The 26,786-nt window shown below is 43.7% G+C and overlaps 1 protein-coding gene across 7 annotated transcripts in view; it reads right to left on the reverse strand.

The window, feature by feature from the left end:
• The window catches only part of LOC105496859 (lin-54 DREAM MuvB core complex component), an 86,228-nt gene extending 77,313 nt beyond the window's left edge, over positions 1 to 8,915 (reverse strand). For 3 of the 7 annotated variants that reach the window (XM_011767500.3, XM_011767498.3, XM_011767495.3), the window contains exon 1: positions 8,009 to 8,165. In XM_011767500.3, the coding sequence (XP_011765802.2) occupies positions 8,009 to 8,030 (22 nt within the window). In that variant the 5' untranslated portion in view covers positions 8,031 to 8,165. Of the gene's footprint in view, positions 1 to 6,474; positions 6,719 to 8,008; positions 8,166 to 8,774 lie in introns of those variants that run through there. The other 4 variants (XM_011767497.3, XM_011767502.3, XM_011767496.3 and 1 more) reach the window with 4 other exon arrangements.
• Between the last annotated feature and the right edge of the window lie 17,871 nt (positions 8,916 to 26,786).

Raw genomic sequence — 26,786 nt, forward strand, 5'->3', positions numbered from 1 at the left:
AAATCGCTTGAACCTGGGAGGCAGAGGTTGCAGCGAGCCAAGATCGTGCCACTGTACTCCAGTGTGGGTGACAGAGTGAGACTCTGTCAGAAACTGGACAGGAAAGGACAGCACAGGACAGGAAAGGAAGAAAAAGAAAGAAACTGCACATCTGCACTAAGGCAGAACCTAGTATACCCACTATAGAAAGAAATATATTTTTGTTTTGTTTTGTATTGAAACTGTCTTGCTCTGTCATCAGGCTACAGTGCAACGCCAAGATCATGGCTCACTGCAGTCTTGGACACCCAGGCTCAAGTGATCCTCCCACCTCAGCCTCCCGAGTAGCTGGGACTACAGAACAGGCACAAGCCATCACACTCTGGCCAATTTTCTTTATATTTGTTGTAGAGACAAGGTCTTGCTACGTCGCCCAGGCTGGTCTTGAACTTGTGGACACAAGTTTTCCCCCCATTTTGGACTCCTAAAGTGCTGGGATTACAGGTGTGAGCCACTGTGCCTGACCTAAAGACTGTTTAAGCAAAACAACATCACCTAAGTTTAATTATTTTACATTGGTTTTACAGTTTTGTTTATACTAGATTCATAAATTTACTTTTTGTTCATTTGTTTTTGAGACAGAGTCTGGCTCTGTCGCCCAGGCTGGAGTGCAGTGGCACAATCTCAGCTCTCTGCAACTTCTGCCTTCCAGGTTCAAACGATTCTCCCGCCTCAGCCTCCGAAGTAGCTGGCATTTTCGTACAGGAACCCACCACCACGCCCAGTTCATGTTTGTATCTTTTAGTAGAGATGAGGTTTTGCCATGTTGGCCAGGCTGGTCTCGAACTCCTGACCTCAGATGATCAGCTCACTTGGCCTCCCAAAGTGCTGGGATTACAGGCATGAGCCATCGCACCTGGCCTATAAATTTACTTTTGATTTATACTGGTTTTATATATTTATATCTAGCTTAGAAAGTAAATATTTTAATATTTTAATAAAATAAGTTAGTAAATATTTTAATAAAATACTGGGGATTCACAATTTTTGTTTCCTTTAAAAGGGAACTGTAAATCGCTATTATTAAAAAATCAAAAAACAGGGTCCAGGCATGGTGACTCACGCTTGTAATCCCAACACTTTGGAGGACTAAGGCAGGCGGATCACTTGAGGCCAGGAGTTTGCGAACAGCCTGGCCAACATGGGGAAAGCCCGCCTCTACAAAAATTAGCTGGGCATGGTGGAGCGCACCTGTAGTCCCAACTACTCAGGGGGCTGAGCTAGGACAATCACTTGAACACAGGAGGCAGAGGTTGCAGTGAGTTGAAATCACACCACTGCACGCCAGCCTGGGCAACAGGGTGAGACTCCATCTCAGAAAAAAAAAAATCAAAAAATAGATGCTGGAGAGGTCGTGGGAACACTTACACACTGTTGGTGAAAATGTAAATTAGTTCAGCCACTGTAGAAAGCAGCTTGGTGACTTCTCAAAGAATTTGAAAGAGAACTACCATTTGACCCAGCAATCACATTACTGGGTACATACCTAAAAGAAAATAAATGTTTACGCCAGAAAGACACATGCACCTGCATGGTCATCGCAGCACTACTCACAACATCAAAGACATGGAATCAAGCTAGGTGCCCATCAATGGTGACTGGATAAGGAAAATGTGGTACATATACAATATGAAATACTACGTAGCCATAAAAATGAAAGAAACCGCCGGGTGCGGTGGCTCATGCCTGTAATCCCAGCACTTTGGGAGGCCGAGGCAGGTGGATCACGAGGTCAGGAGATCAAGACCATCCTGGCTAACACGGTGAAACCCCATCTCTACTAAAAATACAAAAAAAATTAGCCGGGCCTGGTGGCGGGCGCCTGTAGTCCCAGCTACTGGGGAGGCTGGGGCAGGAGAACGGCCTGAACCTGGGAGGCGGAGCTTGCAGTGAGCCGAGATCGCGCCACTGCACTCCAGCCTGGGAGACAGAGCAAGACACCGTAAAAAAAAAAAAAAAAGAAAGAAACCACGTCCTTTGCAGCAACATGGATGTAGCTGGAGGCCATTATCCTAAGCAAATTAACATAGAAACAGAAAACTAAATACCACAAATTCTCACTTATAAGTGGGAGCTAAACATTGGGTACTCATGAACATAAAGATGGCAACAATGGAAACTGAGGACTACTGGGGACATAGGGAGGGGGTCAAGGGTTGAAAAACTAACTGTTGGCTGGGCACAGTGGCTCACACCTGTAACCCCAGCACTTTGGGAGGCTGAGGCGGGTGGATCACGAGGTCAGGAGATCAGGATCATCCCAGCTAACATGGTGAAACCCCATCTCTACTAAAAACACAAAAAATTAGCCAGACGTGATGGCATGCACCTGTAGTCCCAGCTACTCCGGAGGCTGAGACAGGAGAATAGCTCAGACCTGGGAGGCAGAAGTTACAGTGAGCCAAGATTGCACCACTGCAATCGACAGAGCGAGACTCCATCTCAAAAAAAAAAAAAAAAAAAAAAAAAAAAAAAAAAAAAGAATAAAAGAAAAACTATTGGATACTATGCTCAGTGCCTGGGTGACAGGACCATTCATACTGCAAACCTCAGCATCATGCAATATACCCAGGTAACAGAACTGCACATGTACCCCTTGAACCTAAAATAAAAGCTGGAAAAAAAGGTGAATTCCAAATTAGTCACATACCTTTAAAGTCTATGTTCAAGTATATAGTATTTAAATTTGAGCTTCTGCCACTCATATTTAAATGTATATGAAGTATCTGCTGCACTACTCCCATTCTATTTAGGTGAGCTTCCTTAACTTTGTAACTTACTTTCCATAAAGTCTTTGCTACACGATAATTACATGAATTTCACAATGTATTTCAAAGGGTGTGAATTAACACCATAATAAAAAAAAGAAATGGGCCAGGCATGATGGCTCACATCCTACCACTTTGGGAGGCTGAGGTTGGTGGATCACCTTAGGTCAGGAGTTCAAGACCAGCCTGGCCAACATGGTGAAACCCCATCTCTAGTAAAAATACAAAAAGTAGCCGGGCATGGTGGTGGGTGCCTGTAATCCCAGCTACTCAAGAGGCTGAGGCAAGAGAATCGCTTGAACCCAGGAGGTGGAGGCTGCAGTGAGCAGAGATCACACCACTACCCTCCAGCCTGGGCAACAGAATGAGACTCCGTCTCAAAAAATAAATACATAAAAATAAATTTTAAAAAAAGATTATATAATTGAGTGAAATAACAAATAAATGCTATTCATTTATTCACATACTCAAGGGATAGGCATTGTACCCAAGAATGAGAATAACACAGCCTATAAAACTGAACAAATATATAAAAATAAAAAAGGGAACTCTATATTATTCATGCTTATGATTAACATGATGGAAAAAACATGGAGATTCAAAATCAGAAAAGATCTGTTCCCAAATCATGGCTCTCCTAGTTGCTTATCACGTAATCCGAGTCAATAATAACATCTCTGAGCTTCAGTTTACTTACAGGGTTACTGTGAAGATAGTTATGAGGTATGCTGTAACTCAAAGTTATTTTCCTGTTTATCTAAATTAGCTTCTCCTTCTGATTTCCCTATTGTTTTACAGCATTCAATAGTCTACCAAATGGCCGGACGTGGTAGCTAACGTCTGTAATTCCAGCACTTTGGGAGGGTGAGTCAGGTAGATAGCCTGAGCTCAGGAGTTTGAGACCAGCCTGGCCAACATGGTGAAACCCTGTCTCTACCAAAAATACAAAAAATTAGCCGAGCGTGGTGGCCCATGCCTGTGGTCCCAGCTACTCATGAGGCTGAGGTGGGAGTATCTCTTGAGCCTGGGAGGCAGAGGTTGCAGTGAGCTGAGATCCACTGCACCCTCACCTGGGTGACAGAGTAAGACCCCATCTCATTAAAAAAAAAAAAAAAAAAAAAAATTCTATCAAACACCAGGGCTTACGATTGTATGGTCGTTGACATCTCTTCTTTCCATAGAAATATTAATCTGTCATATATTATGCAGATTACACCTTCACCATGACTCTATCTGCCTGTAACCAATCGTGTCTAAATCTCTAAATCCTGAAGCCTACTATGGTGTTTTTACCTCCATCTCCTCTCACCTGTAATGCATTCTACATAAAAGCTATATGTACACGATTTATCTTCTGAAGTATATCTCTGAGGTTGTCATTCTCCTACACTAAGTTACATTTTCTGTAACTCTTAAGGCCTTTTGCAGCAAGGCCCCACTGAATAGATCCTTCCAACTTCACCTCCAGTGATTCTTAAACTGTAAGTTCCCTGAGGTAATGATATTGAGGTTATTTTATCCACTATCCCTAGCATACTATATGACACATAATAGACACCCAATAATAATGTTTGAAAAAGCAGTGAAAATCGGCCAGGCGCGGTGGCTCACGCCTGTAATCCCAGCACTTTGGGAGGCCGAGGCAGGTGGATCATGAGGTGAGGAGATGGAGACCATCCTGGCTAACATGGTGAAACACCATCTCTACTAAAAATACAAAAAATTAGCCAGGTGCAGTCGTGGGCACCTGTAGTCCCAGCTACTCAGGAGGCTGAGGCAGGAGAATGGCTGAACCCGGGAGGCGGAGCTTGCAGTGAGCTGAGATCTCACCACTGCCCTCTAGCCAGGGCAACACAGCGAAACTCTGTCTCGAAAAAAAAAAGTAGTGAAAATCTATAATACTCTTCCCCCCAAAAATGAACACTGGACTATCTCTGGTGGTATAATTCTTGCTTCATTTCTTTCTAACACATTTTTAATTATTAATACACAATTGTTCTAACCAGGACAATATGAAAACTGGTCTTTAAAGACAATCACAAAGAATCACAAAGAGACAATAGCCCTCTGTGATTAAAAGAAAGTCAATGAAAAAGCTTTTTAATCCCCCTATTTTAATTACTTTTAAAATTCTTAGTCTTGCTACTAAGTCAGCAGCTATAAGGCATGGGTTAAATAACTGCAACATAAAAACTGTAATTTTAAAAAGACAAAACCAAATACCTACTGAATAATACAGCATCAGACAAATTATTTTTAAAAAATAATCATTATCATTATCATTAAATCTTCTGAGTACCTCTCAGGTATTTGTCCTAAAAAATTTTTTGGGTCTCTTATTCTTCTAGTAAGTGAAAGCCAGACATCCAAACTATACACATCCATTCACACAAAATTTTTCCCCTCTAAGTACACTACAAAATTTGTGATAAATGACACACTATGGCATAGTGTGTTCACATATACTCTCTGTAGACAATTTGAATAAGGAAATAATATCACATATACTCTCTGAAGACAATTTGAATAAGGAAATTTAGGGCTAATCATAAACATTACCCATGGGCATTCCTCAAATACTAATCTCTCTGTTCATTATACACTCAATGTCATTGACTCAAAAAAGCTTGGGGAAAAGCACAGGGTCCAAATTAACAAACAAAAATTTTTTTTGCCCAGCCTAAACATTTGTTTCACATATAACTTTTCCGTAACACTAGTGTTGTGTGCAAGGACACAGACTCCTTAGGGATCTTTCAGCATAACCTAAAACTTACATGGGTCTTTAGATAACCTAATAAAACAGTGGCTGTTATAGTCAATCAATACAGCTCTCTAAACAAAGGGCTAGGCTAAACACTCCAGCATTTAGAAATAACAGAGGTCTCAATTTATCTTTACCAACTTAATGTACTCACAACAAATGCTTGCGTCACGCCATCACAACTCTCCCTAACAATGAAGGTAAAACTCAGGACCAAAAGAGAGCTCCTAAAGCTGTATTTCATTTGCATTATAAAATCTACCGCAAAATTTTTCATAACTTTACTCTCTGAATTCATGAACTAGAGTGGCGGGGGCAGGAGGGTGGGTATAGAGAAGAACTTCCCTGAAAAGCATGGGTATAAAATATGACTGACAGTATCTCAATTGTTATTTGCCAAATGGCAGGGGCAAAGAGGTTACTCTATGGATAACAGAGCATTAAAAATTTTTTTTCTAATTCTTACAAAACTGGTCCCTATTCTATAAAATGTGAACATCCACACCCCAACAAGTTACAGACTAGGATCTAAGACACAGACCTTAAATGCAGAATAAAATGCCAATGCTCTGCCTCCCTAAAGAAACATACAACCCCAAGAACTGCTGAACACCATCAAAGCAACACCCGCCAGAGTGGCTGTTTTAAAAATTGTATCAGGAAATCATGCTAAGTGCTAGCGGTTCCTCTAGGCCTCAGCAGCAGCCTTAGGTATAAGAGCAAACTGGAGCCCTCTTAACACTCAAAGAATAATGTTGATGTCATGACGAGGCTACTGATTCTTCGCACTCCGGACAAGTCATTCCTTGATCCACAGCGCAGTTCTTTCCCCACCCACCCCCATCCCCCCAAATAAAGAGATCTCCAGACAGAGAAGCCCTCGGGTACCCCCTCCTCCTCTACCTCCAGCGGCTGCCGCTTTCTCCTCCCTCGGGCTCCGAGGTGGGGGCTCCAGAAGGTCCTGGGCAATCCCGAGCCCCGGCGGGGCTTGTTTTGCCCGTGCACGATAGCTCTGGCCAACAGCTTCCTTTCCCAGTTTGTCCAAACTGGAGCGCTTCAGGGTACCCGGGGCCCGAGAAGGGAGCCGGGGTGGCGACGTCGCCGCCGCCGCCGCCTCTGGTATGTCAGGGGCCGGGATTGTATTTCGAAAGATCCGCCATTTTCACCTCGTCATCACCATCACAGCTCAGCAGCTTCCCCGACAGCCGGAGCCCGGGCCGCCGCCGCCGCCGCCGCCACCACCAGTAACCTCCCCCTTCCTCCTCCCCTCCCCGCCCGCCCCTCCCGGGAGGCGCACACCCACATATCCGGGGAAGCCTCCCGCCGCCCCGCCAACCTTCAAACGCACAAGGGCCGTGCAAGTGCACACCGGCTACGCCGAGACCTTTCACCCCCGGGCGGAGCACGGGCCCCCGCAGGGACGCCAAAGGAAGTCGCGCCACCTGCGGGGTCCCAAGTCCGGCATATTTTTGTTTGCAAGACCAAAAGCCATGCGGAGGGTGGCATAAGGACAATAAAGAACCCAAACTCTTTTATTTTCAGAGCAGCAACTTGAGAGAGATGGTGGAATGCGTTTTATTCACTGTGGCTATCTCAGGTACCAAAAACACTGTGAAGACCCTTAATGTCATTCACCAACTTTGACATTTTACCCCACCTGCGGAACTACTTTGACAGGATGAGCTATTTCCATATGCATGTTCGACCTTTGACACCTTTGTCAATTACAGGCAGCAATCCTCATGCAGGTGAGCTGGTCAAAACACTTCATTTTAAAAAATAAAGTTCTGAGCTGTCTTTCCTCTCCAACTTAATTTTATCTGGTCATTTCTGTCCATGAACACTGTGACTTCCAATCTGTCATCGGTTTAAGACGTCAAAGCGCAACTAGATTTAAAATGTATTGAACTAATTGTAGAAACATTCATGAATGATCAATTTCTAAAATATTGAAAATATAACTCTAAGCTAAAAGTATTTGCCAAATGTTTTTAGAATCTAAGTCATCAAATTAAAAAAAAAAAAACCATCTGCTGCTGATATATTTGTTCAATACAGTGAAAATAAACAGCTTGCTTCAGAACAAGACCCTAGAGTTACCTACTAGGTAAGTAAGAGTTACCAGCTCCTGTCATCAGTCAGTTGAATAAGTAACCAAAAGAGAACAGAGGTAATTCTTAATCATTTAAAAAATAACAAAACATAAGCTGCAAGGCTTCTTCTGAGACCAACACTTAAAAAAAAAAAAAAAAGAAACTGGCTGCCTTTGTCAATTTCAAAAAGAGTTAACCAACCAAAAACTTAATTCTTTATCATTCAACTACAATATAAGCTCTGGGCAAACTGAATTTCAAGGCTGCGAACAGGGCCACTCTACTGTCTAAGTTAGTGTAAGAAGATTAAGGTTGAAGTTGAAAAAGTCATTTCATTTCCCTACCTTGTTTCAATGGCAACTCCATATAAAAGTCGGTAGATTCAGCCTTCAACAAGGGCTGTCTACCACCCACCCCAATTGCTGTTTTTATATGCAGACTGCCAGATGCTGAGAGTGTAAAGTGTTATCAGTTACTTCATCTTTAAACTTATTTCCCTACTGACGGCCCCGTCCATCCGCACTCTGCTTGGTTGTTTACCGTTGCTGTCCAAGCTAAGTCCCGGCCCGCTCCCTTCCCCCGTGCACCTCGGGAACATTATGACATTTGGCTGGTGGGCTTCGCGAGGAAAACGGACACGCACGAACAAGAGCCTATACAAAGGGGCATAGGAAGAACGCGGCGGCGGGCAGTAGGGAGAGGAGGGACTGGCACAAAATGACACAGCAGCAAAACCGGTTCCCAGAAACCCGGGGCAGCCACGGCCGGCTTGTTGGGTCGCGCAGTGTGCGTGTCAACAGCCGCGGGAGCCCTTCCTCCAGACCGCCAGGCAGGCGGCTGGCCGAGCGCTGGCCCTGCCGGGTGACAGCCACCCTCCCGGGAGCCGGCGGGAAGAGACGGAGCCCCGAGGATCCTCCGCCCCCCGCAGCCCAGGGAAGGGGCGCGGCTGACCCCGCTGGCGGGTTCCCGCTCCCCGCCAAGGCCCACCGGCTCGGGCTCCCGGAGGGAGCGGTCCAGCGCTCTCCGCCCGCGCAGCCACTCGCAGCGGGGGCCGGTTCCCCCTTCCCGCCCGCCCGCCCAGTAGCCCCCATCCCGGCGGCTGACACTCACCAAAGCCGGCGGCGCCGCCGCCTCCTGGTCGCGCGGCGCTCCCTGGGCTCCCAGCAGCAGCGGCGGCGGCGGCGCCTCCGAGACACAGACCAGGGTTTGTTCAAAATCACGCGCCCAGCGCCATTCCACCGCCGCATCCCATAATACGCCGGGCCCTCCCCGCCCGCGCGCCCCTCTCTGCCCGCCCCTGCGCTCAGCACCCCGCCCCACGGCCGGCTTCCTTCGCTCCGCCTCTTCCGCGGTGCCTCGCCCCTCCCCTTGGCAACCCGAGCCCGCGTTATTCCGCCGGGCTCCGCCGGGGCGCTACAGCTCCACGTGACTCCGAGTGGCGCCCGGTCAAAGCGATCGCACGGAATGTTCCATCCCACTGAAGCTGGTGGGGGGAGGACCCGCATCGCGCTGCTGTTGGGAAAGACCGTCCCTTCGTCTAGCTTTCCTTGTTAGGAAGTGTGAGCTGTAGGTGCGACTTCCAGGATATCCCGCTGTTTGATGTGCTTGAGTGAGGAGGTGATCAGTAGTCACAAATGCCAAGTCACTGTGTTTTTAGGCACTAATTTTGCAGGGGTCGCTAAAAAGCCCCAGGGAGATCATTGAGAGTTAAACTTATTTTGAAAGAGACCTTTTGTTTTTTTCTTGCAACACACAGCTAAGACTAACACAGTCAAAATTATTTGTATTTAATCACCTTTTATTTTTTCCCGCGATTTATATGATATCCAAATACGGAGTCGGATGACCAGACGCTGAGAGATCATTCTGAGGGGAAAAAGAAAAATTATTCTGAGAGATTATTAACTGCTGTGTGTGAGACAAGCACTACAGATATGAAAAAATAGAAAATACAAGAGTGTAAATGTAAGATGGTGCGGTACAGTGTATAATTTGCTAATGGAGCACGGAGGACATACAGGTCAGCATCAGAGACTACCTAGGGAACACAATGGAGGAGGTGAAACTAGTGGAGGCAGCAATCACTTTGGAATCAAGCGGTACTGGTATTTAGTGGCACCTCCGTTTATTAGTGTATAACGTTTATTTTCCTATCCAGCAAATAAAAATAACAAAACTTCCCAGAATTCTGATGATTAAATAAAATGAAGGGTGCTAAGCAGGTACACTGTCTCTGCCTAAAATGTTAGTTCCCTTGTGCCATAATCAACACCCAGTACCAGCCCAAACACTAATAGTCAGGATTTAACAAGGCAGATGTCATGAAATTAGCAAAGCCTTGAAAATGGTAAGGTCTGTGACATGTGCAAGGAATGTGATAAAGTTGAAAGACACAAAGGCTTTGTTGGAGATCAGCATTGTGAGCCCACTTTATGAGGAACCTTGAGAGCTAGTGTGAGAAATCCTCATGGTAAAATGATTGATGGTACTGTTGGCGCACCACTGGAAGGAAGAAGAGAGTGCGATGGGGTACCCAAAACTGGCTAGATTTTAGAGAGACCAAACAAATCTCAAAAAAGGGAGACCCTTTCCCAGTTTATTCCACAAGGCAGCATAACTCTCATACTAAAACCCAAGACAAACAGTGCCCAAAAAAGAGAAGGGAAACTTCCTTTCTCACTATGATTTTGTTATGAAGGGAAAATTGATTATTTAGATGTTATTGATCTGGTGCTGTGGCTCACACCTGTAATCGCAGGACTCTGGGAGACCGAAGCAGGAGGATGGGTTGAGGCCAGGAGTTTGAGACCAGCCTGGGCAACGTAGTGAGATTCCATCTCTACAAAATAATTTTTTTTTTAATAAAAAGAATTAAGATGTTATCAGACCAGGCGCAGTGGCTCACACCTGTAATCCCAGCGCTTTGGGAGACTGAGGCAGGTGGATCACCTGAGGTCAGGAGTTTGAGACCAGCCTGGCCAACATGGGGAAACCCTGCCTCTACTAAAAATACAAAAATTAGCCGGGCATGGTGGAATGCGCCTGTAGTACCAGCTACTCAGGAGGCTGAGGCAGGAGAATCACTTGAACCCGAGAAGCAGAGTTTGCAGTGAGCCGAGGTCATACCAGTGCACTCCAGCCTGGGTAACAGAGTGAGACTCTCAAAAAAAAAAAAAAAAAAAAGTTATCAAATTTCAGCAATGTGGTAGTAAAAAGAATTTACAAGCCGGGCGCGGTGGCTCATGCCTGTAATCCGGGCACTTTGGGAGTCTGAGGCAGGTGGATCACGAGGTCAGGAGATTGAGACTATCCTGGCTAACACGATGAAACCCCGTCTCTACTAAACACATAAAAAAAATTAGCCGGGCGTGGTGGCAGGCGCCTGTAGTCCCAGCTACTCGGGAGGCTGAGGCAGGAGAATGGTGTGAACCTGGGAGGCAGAGGTTGCAGTGAGCCGAGATCGCGCCACTGCACTCCAGCCTGGGCAACAGAGCCAGACTCCGTCTCAAAAAAAAAAAGAAAAGAATTTACATCATGACAAAGTATGTGGTTTAACATAAACAGTGATCTAACATTGAGAAATCTACAAGTATAATTTATTAGACTGAAGGAGAAAAACCAAATGATAGTCTCTAGAGATACACTGTATAACATTCAACAACCACTCTGAAATTTTTTTTTTTTTTTTTTTTTTGAGACAGAGTCTCACCCTTTCACCCAGGCTGGAGTGCAGTGGCGCGATCTCGGCTCACTGCAACCTCCGCCTCCCGGGTTCACGCCATTCTCCTGCCTCAGCCTCCCGAGTAGCTGGGACTACAGGCGCCCGCCACCACGCCCAGCTAATTTTTTTGTATTTTTAGTGGAGACGGGGTTTCACTGTGTTAGCCAGAATGGCCTTGATCTCCTGACCTCGTGATCTGCCCACCTTGGCCTCCCAAAGTGCTGGGATTACAAGCGTGAGCCACCGCGCCCGGCAACCACTCTGAATTTTTAAAATTCTTAGTAAACTAGAAATAAAAGAATGTTTCCTTAATTGGAGCAAGATAATCATCAGAGAGCAACACCATACATTTCAGTGAAATGGCAGAGGCATTCACCTTAAAATCAGAGACTCAACAAGGAGGCAGGGATATAGTAGCTATTATTTACCATTTTTGAGGGTATCCTAGCTAAGTTAAATAAGAAAAAAAGAAAGAAGAGGTGTAATATATGGGAAGAAGGAGACTAAATGGTCCTTATTAAAAACAATCAGGCCGGGGGCGGTGGCTCAGGCCTGTAATCCCAGCACTTTGGGAGGCCGAGAGGCCGAGGCAGGTGGATCACGAGGTGAGGGGTTCCAGACCAGCCTGACCAACATAGTGAAACCCTGCCTCTACTAAAAATACAAAAATTAGCTAGGCGTGGTGACGGACACCTGTAATCCCAGCTACTCAGGAGGCTGAGGCAGGAGAATTGCTTGAACCCGGGAGGTGAAGTTTGCAGTGAGCCAAGATGGTGCCACTGCATTCCAGCCTGGGTGACAGAGTGAGACTCCGTCTCAAAAAATAAAAATAAAAATAATAATCATAGAGGCCAGGCGCGGTGGCTGACGCTGTAATCCCAACACTTTGAGAGGCCGGGGTAGGTGGATCATGAGGTCAGGAGTTCAAGACCAGCCTGGCCAACATGGTGAAACCCCATCTCTACTAAAAATACAAAAATTAGCCGGGTGTGGTGGCGGGCTCCTGTAATCCCAGCCACTCAGGCGGCTGAGGCAGGAGAATAGCTTGAATCCGGGAGGCAGAGGTTGCAGTGAGCTAAGATCACACCGTTGCACTCTAGCCTGGGACAGAGCAAGATTCCATCTAAAAATAAAAATAAATAAATAAAAATAAAAATAATCATAAATAGTTATTTTTCCTGTTTTTTGTTTGGTATTGTTTTGTTTTTTGAGTCTTGCTCTGGCCAGGCTGGAAGGCAGTTCCTCGATCTCGACCCACTGCAACTTTCGCCTCCCGGGTTCAAGTGATTCTCCTGCCTCAGGCAGAGTCCCAAGTAGCTGGGATTACAGGCTCAGGGGCCACCATACACAGCTAATTTTTTTTTTTTTTCATATTTTTAGTAGAGATGGGGTTTCACCATGTTGGCCAGGTTGGTCACGAACTCCTGACCTCACATGATCCACCCTCCTCAGCCTCCCAAAGTGTTGGGATTTCAGGTGTAAGCCACCGCATCCGGCCTCATAAAGCGTTCATTTTAAAAGCCCTTATTAAAAATAATCATAAAGAGTTCAAAGTGTTACAGTAAATTGCATGGCATCTGGAGCCAGACGGCCTAGGCTTAAATCCTGGCCCTCCACATAATAGCTCTGTGAACTTGGGCAACTTTCCTCTTGTGTACTTTCCTCTTGTGTCTTAGTGTCCTTATCTGTAAATTGAGAATGGTGCATACATCACAAGGTTATTGTGAAAATTAATGAGGTAATGTGTGTAAAACACTGAGAACAGTGCCTGGCATATAGTAAGCGCCCAATGTCTGAAAGCTATTAATAATCAAAACTAAATAGAGTCTAAATCTAATCTAATCTTTTACTTTTTTTTTTTTTTATTCGAGACAGCGTCTCTCTCTGTCGCCCAAGCTGGAGTGCAGTGGCGCAATCTTGGCTCACTGCAACCTCCACCTTCCGGGTTCAAGTGATTCTCCTGCCTCAGCCTTCCAAGTAGCTGGGACTACAGGGGCGTGCCACCACATCCGGCTAATTTTTGTGTTTTTAGTAGAAATGGGGTTTCACTGCGTTAGCCAGGATGACCTCTGTCTTCTGACCTCATAATCCACCTGCCTCAGCCTCCCAAAGTGCTGGGATTACAGGCGTGAGACACTGCGACCGGCCTTACTTTCTCAAATAAATAATTTTAGGTCAGATGCAGTGGCTCATGCCTATAATCCCAGCACTTTGGGAGGCCGAGGCAAGTGGATCACCTGAGGTCAGGAATTCCAGACCAGCCTGCCCAATATGGTGAAACCCTGTCTCTACTAAAAATACAAAATATTAGCTGGGCGTGGTGGTGCGTGCCTGTAATCCCAGCTACTAGGGAGGCTGAGGCAGGAGAATCACTTGAACCTGGAAGGCAGAGGTTGCCATGAGCCGAGATCCCACCACTGCACTCCAGCCTGGGCGACAGAGTAAGACTCTGTCTCAAAAAAAAAAAAAAAAAAAAAAAAGCCTGTTCAACATAGCAAGACCTTGTCTCTACAAAATAAACATTTAAAAATTAGTTGGCCATGGTGAAACATACCTGTAGTCCCAGCTACGTGGGAGCTAAGACAGAAGATTGCTTGAACCCAGCAGTTTAAGGTTGCAGTGAACTATAATTGCACCACAGAACTCCAGCCTGGGCAACAGCGAGACTCTGTCCCAAACAAACAAACAAACAAACAAACAAAAAAAACAAACACCAAAAACCTCTGCTATTCAAACATCTATTTCAGAAGAAACTCTGTGCTTTACATTTGCATGATGGTGTTTCCAGATGAACTAAAAACATTTATTCAGTAAATATTTGTTGATTATCTACTGGATCCCAACATCTGTGCAAGGCACTAAAAATAATGTGGTGAACAAGACAGCACAATTCTGTCCAATGGAACATTCTGCAATGGTGGAACTATTCTGCACTATCTGATACTGTAGCCACTAGCCACATGTGGCTATCAAGCAACTGAAATGTGGCTAGCGTGGCTAAAAGAACTGACTTTTTCATTTTAATTGCCATTAATTTAAATTTAAATAGCCACATATGGCCAGAGTGGTGGTTTATGTCCATAATCCCAGCACTCTGGGAGGCTGAGGCTGGAGGATCACTTGAGCCCAGGAGTTCAAGACCAGTCTCGGCAACATAGTGAGAAGCACTCTCTACAAAAAAAAGTGATATAAAAAAATTAGCCAGGCATGGTGGCACATGCCTAAAGTCCTAGCTACTTGGGAGGCTGAGGTGAGAGGATGGCTTGAGTCCAGGAGTTCAAGATTACAGTGAGCCATGATCACACCATTGTACTCCAACCTGGATGACAGAATGAGACCCTGTCTCTATAAAAAATAAATAGACAGTATTGGACAGTTCTAGAAGATGTGACAGATAATAAACAAGAAAAAAAATCAGAGCTTTTTAAATAAACAGAGGAGGTTTCTGAGGAAAATATTAATATAAAAAAAGACAGGAGGCCGAGCACAGTGGATCACACCTGTAATCCTAGCACTTTAGGAGGCCAAGGCAGGTAGATCACCTGAGGTCAGGAGTTTGAGACAAGCCTGACCAACATGGTAAAACCCCGTCTCTACTAAAAATACAAACATTAACTGGGCGTGGTGGCGCATGCCTGTAATCCCAGCTACTCGGGAGGCTGAGACAGGAGAATCGCTTGAACCTGGAAAGCGAAGGTTGCAGTGAGCAGAGATGGCGCCATTGCACTCCAGCCTGGGTGACAAGAGCAAAACTCCGTCTCATAAATAAATAAATAAATAAATAAAGACAGGAGTATGGAGAAATGAGCTCGGTAGAATCATCAGAAAAAAAATAAAAAGGTATCACTGGGTATCTATTATGTGCCAGGTATACTGTTAGGTACATAGTATACACTAATAAAATTTTCTTAAAATAGGTTAGTTTTCAAAAGATTATTCAGAAGGTCCTTTGTTCTTGAGTTTGTTTTTCATAAATCCCAGATGTCTCTAATACAAGCAGTTAACATGTATAAGTAAGAGTAATTATCACCTTTGTTTCTTTTTCATTATGATATAACTCTTTTTACAACAGGCTCATAATTTCTTACCAATGATTTCAAGATCCAAGATGTTTTGAAAACTAAAAGGTTTCTGAAAGCTTATGGCAAGCTTATTTATTGGGAAAACCTGGTCCAATATGACATAAGGCATTAATATTCTTAATTCCATTTAGTGTCAATATTCACATATGTTAGTGTAGAAATCTCAGTGTGTTTAATTGTGGGATTTGATTATGACCAAAGGGACTGGAAGGAACTTTCTGGGGTGTTGGGAATGTTCTTGACCCTGATTGTGATTGTACAAGGGTATACAATGGCCTAAATTCATTGGGTATACTTAAATGGATGCATTTTAGCATATGTAAATTATACCCCATTAAAACTGGTTTTAAGATTTAAAAAATGAGAACGTTAAAATGGTTTCTGCATGTTCTTCTCTAAAATCCAAAATATTTTCAATTCCAAAGCACATTTGCCCCCAAAGGTTTTGAATAAGGGAATGCAGACTGGTATCACTTTGAACATACCCCAAGTTTTTCACTTTGTGTAATATAATGTGATTAGTAATGTCAAGCCACCCAAAAAATAAAATCAACCACTCAAATAATCTGTTGATGGCAGGTAGGATTCATTTGCTTTTCCTCTCACAATAAGATTTATTTGTCTATGTAATATAGGTTTTTGTTTGCTTGTTTTTCTAATTAGAAGGATAGAAGTAGAGGATTCTCTGTAATGTTCTGATGTACTTGTGCTACTAGGGGTATAACCACTTCTGTGGTTAGGAGTGGGTTCCCTTGAAGGAAGTAGATATGGTTAATGTCAGTTATCCTGAGAAGAGAGAAACACATTTTGAGGTATGATACAGGAGCTCAGACTGAGAGGAAAATGGTTACTCTCCGTAAGCCTTGGTCATCTGGATCTGGACACAAAGCATGTAATGTGTTTGAAGGAATGTACCTTTTTTTTTTTTTTTTTAGTTTGCTAATCAGCTGACTTGATAATGTGCCCATCTTTTTACCCAGCAGGAGAAGAAGATATCTGCCCCTAGAGAGACTGGAAACTAGGTAGAGGCTTTATTACAAAACACCTTAAAATTCTTCATGGCTTATAAACACAAGCATTTATTTTTCTCATGGATTGGCTAGGTTCACAGATCTAGGCTGGGCTCAGCTAGGCCAGGTTAGAACCCAGACTTATGGTTGGGTTCCACATATCTTAATTCTGGGGCCCAAGCTGATAGGGCATTAGCAACCTGGGGTATGCTTTCTTCTAGTGGTTCCCAAGAACATAGCAGTGAATGGAAATATGATGTCCTTTTTATTTTTTTTATTTTTGTTTTTTGAGACAGAGTCTCGCTCTGTCACCCAGGCTGGAGTGCAGTGGTACAGTCTCAGCTCACTGCAATCTCTGCCTCCTAGATTCAAGTGATTCTCCTGCCTCAGCCTGCCAAGTTGCTGGGACTATAGGTGTGCACCACCATGCCCGGCTAATTTTTTACTTTTTGTAGAGACAGAGTTTCACCCTATTGGCCAGGCTGGTCTTGAAGTCCTGTCCTCAAGCAATCCACTCGCTGCCTCAGCCTCCCAAAGTGCCGGGATTACAGGCATAAGCCACCGAACCTTGCCCATGATGTCCTTTTTAAGGCTACCCTATCCCCAACCAACTGGTGCACTGTAACTTCGGTCCACATTACATTGGCCAAAACAAGTCCTATGTCCAAAGCCCTACATCAGTGAGGTGGAAAAAATATATTCTTTCTACTCTATTGAAAGGTACTGCAAAGGTACATGCAAAATGTGTAGATATATCATTCTAGCACAGAGAGGAAATAAAGATTTGGGAGCAATGATCCAAACTACAAAAGATAACTATAAAGACCCTTGGGTGTGTTGCATGATAGGAGAGGATTAGAATATGTTAACATCTTTTTTTTTTTTTTTTTTTGAGACGGAGTCTCACTCTGTTGCCCAGGCTGGAGGGCAATGGCGTGATCTCAGCTCACTGCAACCTCCACCTCCCAGATTCAAGCAATTCTTCTGCCTCAGCCTCCTGAGTAGCTGGGACTACAGGCACATGCCACCACTTTTGGCTAATTTTAGTATTTTTAGTAGAGACGGGGTTTCACCATGTTAGCCAGGATGGTCTCGATCACCTGACCTCGTGATCCGCCCATCTCAGCCTCCCAAAGTTCTGGGATTACAGGCTTGAGCCACGGCGCCCAGCCCGACATCTTAAACTCTCCATGAAAACACCCTTTTCTTTGACATAGAAAAGTAACTGGTCTTATGTAAACTGCTATGCCTATATAGCGTTAATTTTCTTATCCAATCAAACTGCTGCTCTTTGCTCCTCCAGTGTAAAACTTCTGGGGCCTGGAACTCACAAAGCTACCCACAAAACTCTCTGCTACAAAATTGTAACTTCCTAACTATAGTAACTAAGCTGCTTTCAGGAGCTTATACTTTATATCTCATAAAATGAATAGCATAGAAATAGGCTTTTCTAAGATAGTTCTACAGAGAAAAGATGTCATCAAAGACATTGACTTCCTTTGCATGCCACCATCCTCAAGGTTTTCCCTTCGTTCTCAGGCTTGCTTTCTCATGATTGTCATCTAGTATCATACATAGAAATACTACATACAGCCAGGTGCGTTGGCTCATGCCTAGCACTTTGGGAGGCCGAGACAGGCAGACTGCCTGAGCTCAAGAGTTTGAGACCAGCCTGGGCAACATGGTGAAACCCCATCTCTACTAAAATGCAAAACATCAACAGGGCATGGTGGCGGTCACCTGTAATCCCAACTACTCAGGAGGCTGAGGCACGAGAATTGCTTGAACCTGGGAGGGAGGTTGCAGTGAGCCCAGATTGTGCCACTGCACTCCAGCCTGGGCAACAAAGCAAACTCTGTCTCAAAAAGAAAGAAAGAAAGAAAAAATACTACACACAATACACAGATATCAGCCTCAGAGGAAGAGTATTCATCCCATGTGCTTCTTTCTATAAGCAAGTTAAACCTGCTCCCCAGAAGGCTCTCTATCATGATGTGCTGGTCAAACCTGGACCATATATGTGTTCTCAAACCATTCAGTAGCCAAAAAAAAAAAAAAAAAAAAAAAAAGGCCTAGAGCAAGGGTCAGCAAAGGAAGGCCCACAGGCCAAATCCAGCTAATTGCCTATTTTTGTCCAGACTGCAAGCTAAGAACATATGTTTTACATTTTTAAAGGATTATAGAGGAAAAAGCAATAGCAGCAACTGCTGCAGTTGTTGCAACACTAAAGAGACCATATGTGGCCTAAATAAAAATCTTAGATTTTTGTCCAGCCCATAAGCTAAAAACATTTTTGGTTTTGATTTTTACACGTTGAAAGGACTGTAGAAGAAAAAGAAGCAGCAGCCACAGAGACCACATGTGGCCTAAAGTCTACATTTTTTATTTGGCCTTTTATAGAAAATGTTTGCAGTCTCTGGCGTAAACTGTCATGATTCACCTGGGAGGTGAGGAAAGGCCATTGCCAGCATTGGGTCAGCCACATCATATGTGTGTAATTTCCTTTTGCTTTCCCTAACCCTGAGGAAAATCTTAACCACTGTTCAATGATCCTGTTTGATATGATTAGGCTTTGTGTCCCCACCCAAATCTCATCTTGAATTGTAATCCCCATAATCCCCATAATCCCCACGTGTCAAGGGAGAGACCAGGTGGGAGGTAACTGAATCATGGGAGCAGCTCCCCATGCTGTTTTCATAATAGTGTGTGAGTTCTCACGAGATCTGATGGTTTCATAAGAGGCTCTTCCCTCTTTGCTCTGCACTGCTCCTTGCTGCCACCTTGTGAAGTAGGTGCTTTGCTTCCCCTTTGCCTTTTGCCATGATTGTAATTTTCCTGAGGCCTCCCTAGTCGTGCTGAACTGAATAAATGAAACCTCTTTCCTTTATAAATTACCCAGTCTCAGTCATTAGAGAAAATGAAAACCACAATGAGATACCATCTCACGCCAGTTAGAATGGCGATCATTAAAAAGTCTGGAAACAACAGACGCTGGTGAGGATGCGGAGAAAGAGGAAAAGAGGAATGCTTTTACACTGTTGGTGGGAGTGTAAATTAGTTCAACCATTGTGGAAGACAGTGTGGTGATTCTTCAAGGATCTAGAACCAGAAATACCATTTGACCCAGCAATCCCATTACTGGGTATGTACCCAAAGGATTATAAATCATTCTACTATAAAGACACATGTACACGTGTGTTTATTGCAGCACTATTTACAATAGCAAAGACTTGGAACCAACCCAAATGCCCATCAGTGATAGACTGGATAAATAAAATGTGGCACATATACACCATGGAATACTATGTAACCATAAAAAAGAATGAGTTCATGTCCTTTGCAGGGACATGGATGAAGCTGGAAACCATCATTCTCAGCAAATTAACACAGGAACAGAAAACCAAACACTGCATGTTCTCACTCATAGTGGGAGCTGAACAATGAAAACACGTGGACATAGGGAGGGGAATATCACATACCGGGGCCTGTCAGGGGGTGGGGGGCAAGGGGAGGGATAGCATTAGAAGAAATACCTAATGCATGCTTAAACATAGATGACGGGTTGATAGGTGCAGCAAACCACCATGGCACATGTATACCTATGTATCTAACCTGCACATTCAGCACATGTATCCCAGAACTTAAAGTAAAATTTAAAAATAAATAAATAAATAAATAACCCAGTTTCAGGCAGTTCTTTATAGCCATATGAAAATGGACTAATAAACTGTTATTCACTGCTGCTCAGGTAAATTAAAGGAGGAGTTAATGTCCACATGTGTGTCAGAATGTTATGAGAGAACCTTGGCCATTAGTTTCTGTTTATGGGGGCAATAATGTTTAAGTGAATAATCCCCAAATGGAAGGGACATTTCAAGGGAGAACCATCAGAATGTAAGGTCCAGAAGCCTTCCCTTCCACTGCTAGCATGTCACTCCATTACCTTCTGAGGTGTATAATTTGTGACCAGAACTCTGTTGTAATTTGTGACCAGAAGTCTGTTGTAATTCCTCTGTAAGTAATGTGCCTTTTTTTTTTTTTTTTTTCTGACTGCCTTTAAGATTTTCTTTTTGGCTGGACACAGTGACTCATGCCTGTAATCCCAGCAATTTGGGAGGCTGAGGTGGGCAGATCACTTGAGGTCAGGAGTCTGAGACCAGCCTGGCCAACATGGTGAAACCCCATCTCTACTAAAAATACAAAAATTAGATGGGCACGGTGATGGGCACCTGTAATCCAGCTACTCAGGAGGCTGAGGCAAGAGAATCCCTTGAACCTGGGAGGTGGAGCTTGCAGTGAGCTGAGATTGTGCCACTGCACTCCAGCCTGGGCGACAGAGTGAGACTCCATCTCAAAAAAAAGTTTTTGGATAATTCTTTGCTACTGTCTCTTCAAATCTTTTTTTCTGCATCATTTTTCCTCTCTTTTCTTTCTTGGATTCCAATTATACGTATGTTGAATCATTTTGTTCCACGGCTCTTGGAGATACTTTCTTTCTTAGTCTGTCTTAGTGTTGCTATAAAGAAATACCCAGCCGGGTGTGGTGGCTCCTGCCTGTAATCCCAGCACTTTGAGAGGCCGAGGCAGGTGGATCACGAAGTCAGGAGATCGAGACCATCCTGGCTAACACAGTGAAACCCCATCCCTACTAAAAACACAAAAAATTAGCCAGGCGTGGTAGTGGGTGCCTGTAGTCCCAGCTACTAGGGAGGCTGAGGCAGGAGAATGGTGTGAACCTGGGAGGTGGAGCTTGCAGTGAGCTGAGATTGCACCACTGCACTCTAGCCTGGGTGACAGAGTGAGACTCCATCTCAAAAAAAAAAAAAAAAAAAAAGAAATACCCAAGGCTGGGTAATTCATAAAGAAAAAAGGCTGATTTACTCACAGTTCTGCATATTGTATAAGAAACAGTGAACCAGCATCTGCTCCTGGTGAGGGCTTCAGGCTGCTTCCACTCATGGAAGAAAGGGGAGGGAAGCCAGCATGTGCAGAGATCACAAGGCAAGAGGAGACACAAGAGACTGAAGCGGGGAGGTGCCAGGTTCTTTTTAACAACCAGCTCTAATGGGAACTACTAGAGCAAGAACTCACTCATTACCATGAGGACAACACCACGCCAGTCATGAAGGATCTGTTGCCATTAGGCCCCACCTTCAGCAATGGAGATCAGATTTCAACATGAAGTTTGAAGGAGTCAAACATCCAAATCACAGCACTTTCCCTTCTCTACCTGCTCCCACTTTTCTTTTTTTTTTGAAGTTTAGTTCTTTTAGTTTGGGATCTTTCTCTTTTTTTTTTTTTTTTTTTTTTTTTTTTTTGAGACGGAGTCTCGCTCTCTCTCCCGAGCTGGAGTGCAGTGGCCAGATCTCAGCTCACTGCAAGCTCTGCCTCCCAGGTTCACACCATTCTCCTGCCTCAGCCTCCCGAGTAGCTGGGACTATAGGCACCTGCCACCTCGCCCGGCTAGTTTTTTGTATTTTTTTTTTTAGTAGAGACGGGGTTTCACCATGTTCGCCAGGATGGTCTCGATCTCCTGACCTCGTGTTCCCCCATCTCGGCCTCCCAAAGTGCTGGGATTACAGGCTTGAGCCACCGCGCCTGGCTGGGCTCTTTCTCTTGACCTTCTTTAAGTTCCCTGATTCTTTCTTTGGCTGTGCTGAGTCTACTCATGAGCACATTGAAAACATTCTTTGTCTCTGTTGACACGTCTTTGTATTTTTAGCATTTCTTTTTAACATTTTCTTTTCATTTCTACCATCTGTTTTAATTCCTCATCTGTTCATTCATGTTGTATACATTTTCCTTTTTTTTCTTTTTTTTTTTTTATTGAGACAAGGTCTCACTCTGTTGCCCAGGCTGGAGTACAGTGGCACAATCATGGCTCACTGCATCCTCAAACTTTCTGGGCTAAGAGGGTCCTCTCACCTCAGCCTTCCAAGTAGCTGGGACTACATGCACGTGCCACTACACTGACTAAATTTTTTGTGTGTATGTGTGTACTTTTTGTAGAGATGGGGTTTTGCCATGTTTCCCAGGTTGGTCTCAAACTCCTGAGCTCAAACAATTCACCTGCCTTGGCCTCCCAAAGTGCTGGAATTACTGGTGTGAGCCACCGTGCCTGGCCTACATTTTTTATTGAAACTTTAACACAGTATCTTAATTATCTTAAATTCCCTGTTGGATAGTCCCAACATCTTTGTTTTTTATTTTTAGAGACAGGGTCTCACTCTGTTGCCCAAGCTGGACTGCAGTGGCATGATCACAGCTCACTGCAGCATCAACCTCCTACGCTCAAGCCATCCTCCCACCTCAGCCTCCCGAGTAGCTGGGACTACAGGTGCATGCCACCATGCCTGGCTAATTTTTGTATTTTTTTGTAGAGATAGAGTCTTGCCACATTGCCCAGGCTGGTCTCGACCTCCTGAAATCAAGCAATCTGCCTGCCTCAGCCTCCCAAAGTGCTGGGATTACAGGCATGAGAAAAAAATCTTAAGGCATCTAAGCAAAAAGAGTAAGTGACTTAGAAAGAAAATTGAGTGCAGTAGCTCATGACTGTAATCCCAGAGCTCTGGGGGGCTGAGGTGGGAGAACTGCTTGAGCCCAAGCATTCAAGGCCAGCCTGGGCAACAAAACAAGACCTTACCCTTACAAAAAATTTAAAGAATTAGCTGGATGTAGTGACCAGCATGCCTGTAGTCCCAGCTACTTGGAAGGCTGAGGTGGGAGGACTGCTTGAGCCCAGAAGTTCAAGGCTGTAGTGACTATGATCATGCCACTGCACTCATATAATGCTATTATTTGAATGTTTATCCCCTCCAAAACTCATATTGAAACTTAATCCCCAATGTGGCATTATTGAGAGGTGGACCTTTAAGAGGTAACTGAGATCATGAGGTGTCTGTCCTCATTAATGGATTAATACATTAATGGGGTAATGCCTGGGTGACAGAGTAAGACCCTGTCTCTTAAAAAACACAGAGGTAGAAAATTAGACTCTCATCAGATATTTCTTAGTGGTGCTTTATGCCAAAAAAAAAAAAAAAAAAAAAAAAATGAAGCACCATACTTAAAGTTCTTAAGAAAAGTGAATCAAAGTTTATTATATCCAACAAGACTGATACAAACATAAAAGGCACAAGATGTTACCAATATTCAAGAACATGCAAGAATATGGATTCTGAGTCCTGTCTGAACAACCTATTAAAGAACTGCCTTCTTTAACAGAAAACCAAAGACTAGCGATATATCAATAAAAGAGCTGATGGTGAACATTCAATATGTAGTGCTTACTGACCTAAGAATACATGAAGATTAGCTGGGCATGGTGGCTCACGCCTGTAATCCCAGCATTTTGGGAGGTCAAGGCGGGCAGATCATGAGGTCAAGATCAAGACCATTCTGGCCAACATGGTGAAACCTCGTCTCTACTAAAAATACAAAAATTAGCTGGGTGTGGTGGCAGGAGCCTGTAGTCCCAGCTACTTGGGAGGCTGAGGCAGGAGAATTGCTTGAACCTGAGAAGTGGAGGTTGTAGTGAGCCGAGCTCACACCACTGCACTCCAGCCTGGAGACACAGTGAGACTCTGTCTCAAAAAAAAAAAAAAAAAAAAAAGAAAGAAAGAAAAGAATACATGATGATTAAAAGGAAGAAAATAAGGCCAGGTGCCATGGCTCACACCTGTAATCCCAGCATTTGGGGAAGAAAGGCAGGTGGATTGCTTGAACTCAAGAGTTTGAGACCAGCCTGGGCAACATGGTGAAACCCTGTCTCTACAAAAAGTTGAAACATTAGCCAGGCATGGTGATGGGTGAGGCGTGCCTGTAGTCGCAGCTACTCGGGAGGCTGAGGTGGAAGGATCACTTGAGCCCAGGTGGTCAAGGCTACAGTGACCTGAGATCATGGCACTGAACTCCAGTTGGGACAACAGAGTGAAACCCTATCTCAAAAAATAAAAAAAGGAAGACAATATAGTTTGTAATGGCTATATGTGCTTACAATATGGCTATTATAATAGGAAATGTGGGAAAATATTTAACTGTTATCAGTAATCATATTGGGGATGGTAGTATAAGTATTGTTATTCTGAGGCTGTTGTGTGTATAATGTGGATGAATAAAATGAGTAATTGTGGAATATTCCTCATGTGCTGTGAACCAGGATTCTGGGTGTGGAAATAAGGTGATACAGATGTAATACAGAAGAGGTTAAGTAAAACAACCTAAATTGGAATTGTCAGTATGTCCTCATGAATCATTTCACCCTTAAAATATGTACATATTTCCTAGTTCTGTCCTACAAAAAGGTCTCCAAATGACTGATATAGTAGCAACGAGCCTCCTTAGCACTTGGACTGTTATTTATAACTATCATCCCCACTAAAAGGAAAAAGGCTTCTTGGAGAAATGACCAATTCTAGATCTAGGCAGGAAACACCAGATGACTCTAAAACCAACTGTCACACAGCACTAGCAACACATGGAGTAAGTATAGAGGAAGGATTCACATGCAGAAAACAGTACAGTACCGTATGGACAATACTTGTGCTCTTTTCCCTTCGATAGTGAGGCGTATTTGGGCTGGACACAGTGGACGTAAAGTAGAATATGTGTCAGGAAAGAGGCTTCTGGATAACTTTTTTGTCTTTGTAGGGAAGTTGTGAGAAGGTAGAGACCATCTAGTAGACTGCAACAACAGGAGATTCCTGGCCAAGGAAATGGCCTTGCTCGTGAGGGTAATTCATACAATGCTATTGTTTGAATGTTTATCCCCTTCAAAACTCATGTTGAAAGTGATTCCCTAATGTGACATTATTGAGAGGTGGACCTTTAAGACGTGACTGGATCATAAGGGGTCTGCCCTCATGAATGGATTAATCTATTAAAGAATTAATGGATTTATGGATTAAGGGATTCCCATGAGAGTTGAAATGGTGGCTTTATAAGAAGAGAGAGAGAGACCAGAGCAAGTATGCTTGGCCCCCTCACCATGCAATGCCCTGTGCATCAGCAAGGAGGCCCTGATCAGATGTGGCCCCTTTACCTTGGACTTCTCAGCCTCCATAACTGTAAGACATAAATTCCTTTTCTTTATAAGTTACCCAGTTTCAGGTATTCTGTTATAAGCAACAGAAAACAAACTAAGACAAATACCAATGGTGTTGGCCTCTGCTAGATCTTCTCAAACTTTAACATGCAAGGATTACTAGGATTTTGTTAACATGACAGTTTCTATTCAGTTTGGGCTAGAATTGAGGATTTTGCATGGTAAAAAAAAAAAAAAAGCTAGGATTTGTGCAGTTCCCTTGAGTTCATTAAGATGTGCCTTGCTAACCTCTTGCTAAATAATTGAAAAGGAGAGAATAAGCCTCCAGGGCCATCCGGGTTTGCTTTTCTTCACTGCTGTAAGTAAAACCTAAAAATATGTAATATTCTGTTAGAGTTAGGGCAAGGGGAATGAACAGTCTGGAAAGAGAAGTCCTTTTAGGTCAAAATATTTAGTAAAATTGCTGCCTCCAACAATTAGGAAGGCAGGAAATCTCCTTCCCCAGCTTGTAGCTAGTGGAAGTATCTGAAAAGAGCCAGCTTGTGTGTGTGGCTGTTTTTTGTTGCCTTGGGTAAGGTGTTGCAAGTCAAGTGTGAAGTCAAGTTAAAAAGGGAATAAACTGGAAATTCTGAACCCTCACTAAGTTGAAAAAGCCAACTGTTTATGTATCTTGAAATAGCAGAAGAAAAGACTTGGCTTAGAGATTTTTCATAGCTGTTTAAGACTTCTTGGCGCACACAACCAACCAACCAACCAACCAACCAACCAACCAACCAACCAACCAAACAAAAACAACAGAAAATAAAAATAAGCTAAAGCCAAATCAAACTGATAGAGTTCTCTTCTCATTTAAGCCTACTGTTTCAGATTTTTTCACAGCTGCCACCATTACAAAGAGGGCATTAAAAATGGGTTGAGCAAAGAAGCTAGGATTTAAGGCAAGTTTGCTAACTACTTCAAGAAATAACTTTGGGTGTGGTTACTGGCATCTGAAACTGTCTGAAAGCACGTAGAACTTATTGAATATTCAATGGAATTATTTAAGTTAAAAAAAGCAAGCACCCCAAAAGCCTGGCCTACAAAAGCCTTCAAGTGTTCAAGCACTAAGGCATTCTCAAAAAGGAAATACACTCAACATCCAGTTAACTTGTATTCAGAAGGTAAAGCTTGCACCCACACAACACAACAAACAATAGAAATCCTCTCAGCAGAACCAAGGACTGACCAAGGAACTTATTCCAGTATCAGGGCAGTGAGTATCCATAC

This window comes from Macaca nemestrina, chromosome 3 (genome assembly GCF_043159975.1).
Source record: "Macaca nemestrina isolate mMacNem1 chromosome 3, mMacNem.hap1, whole genome shotgun sequence".
Lineage (NCBI taxonomy): Eukaryota > Metazoa > Chordata > Mammalia > Primates > Cercopithecidae > Macaca > Macaca nemestrina.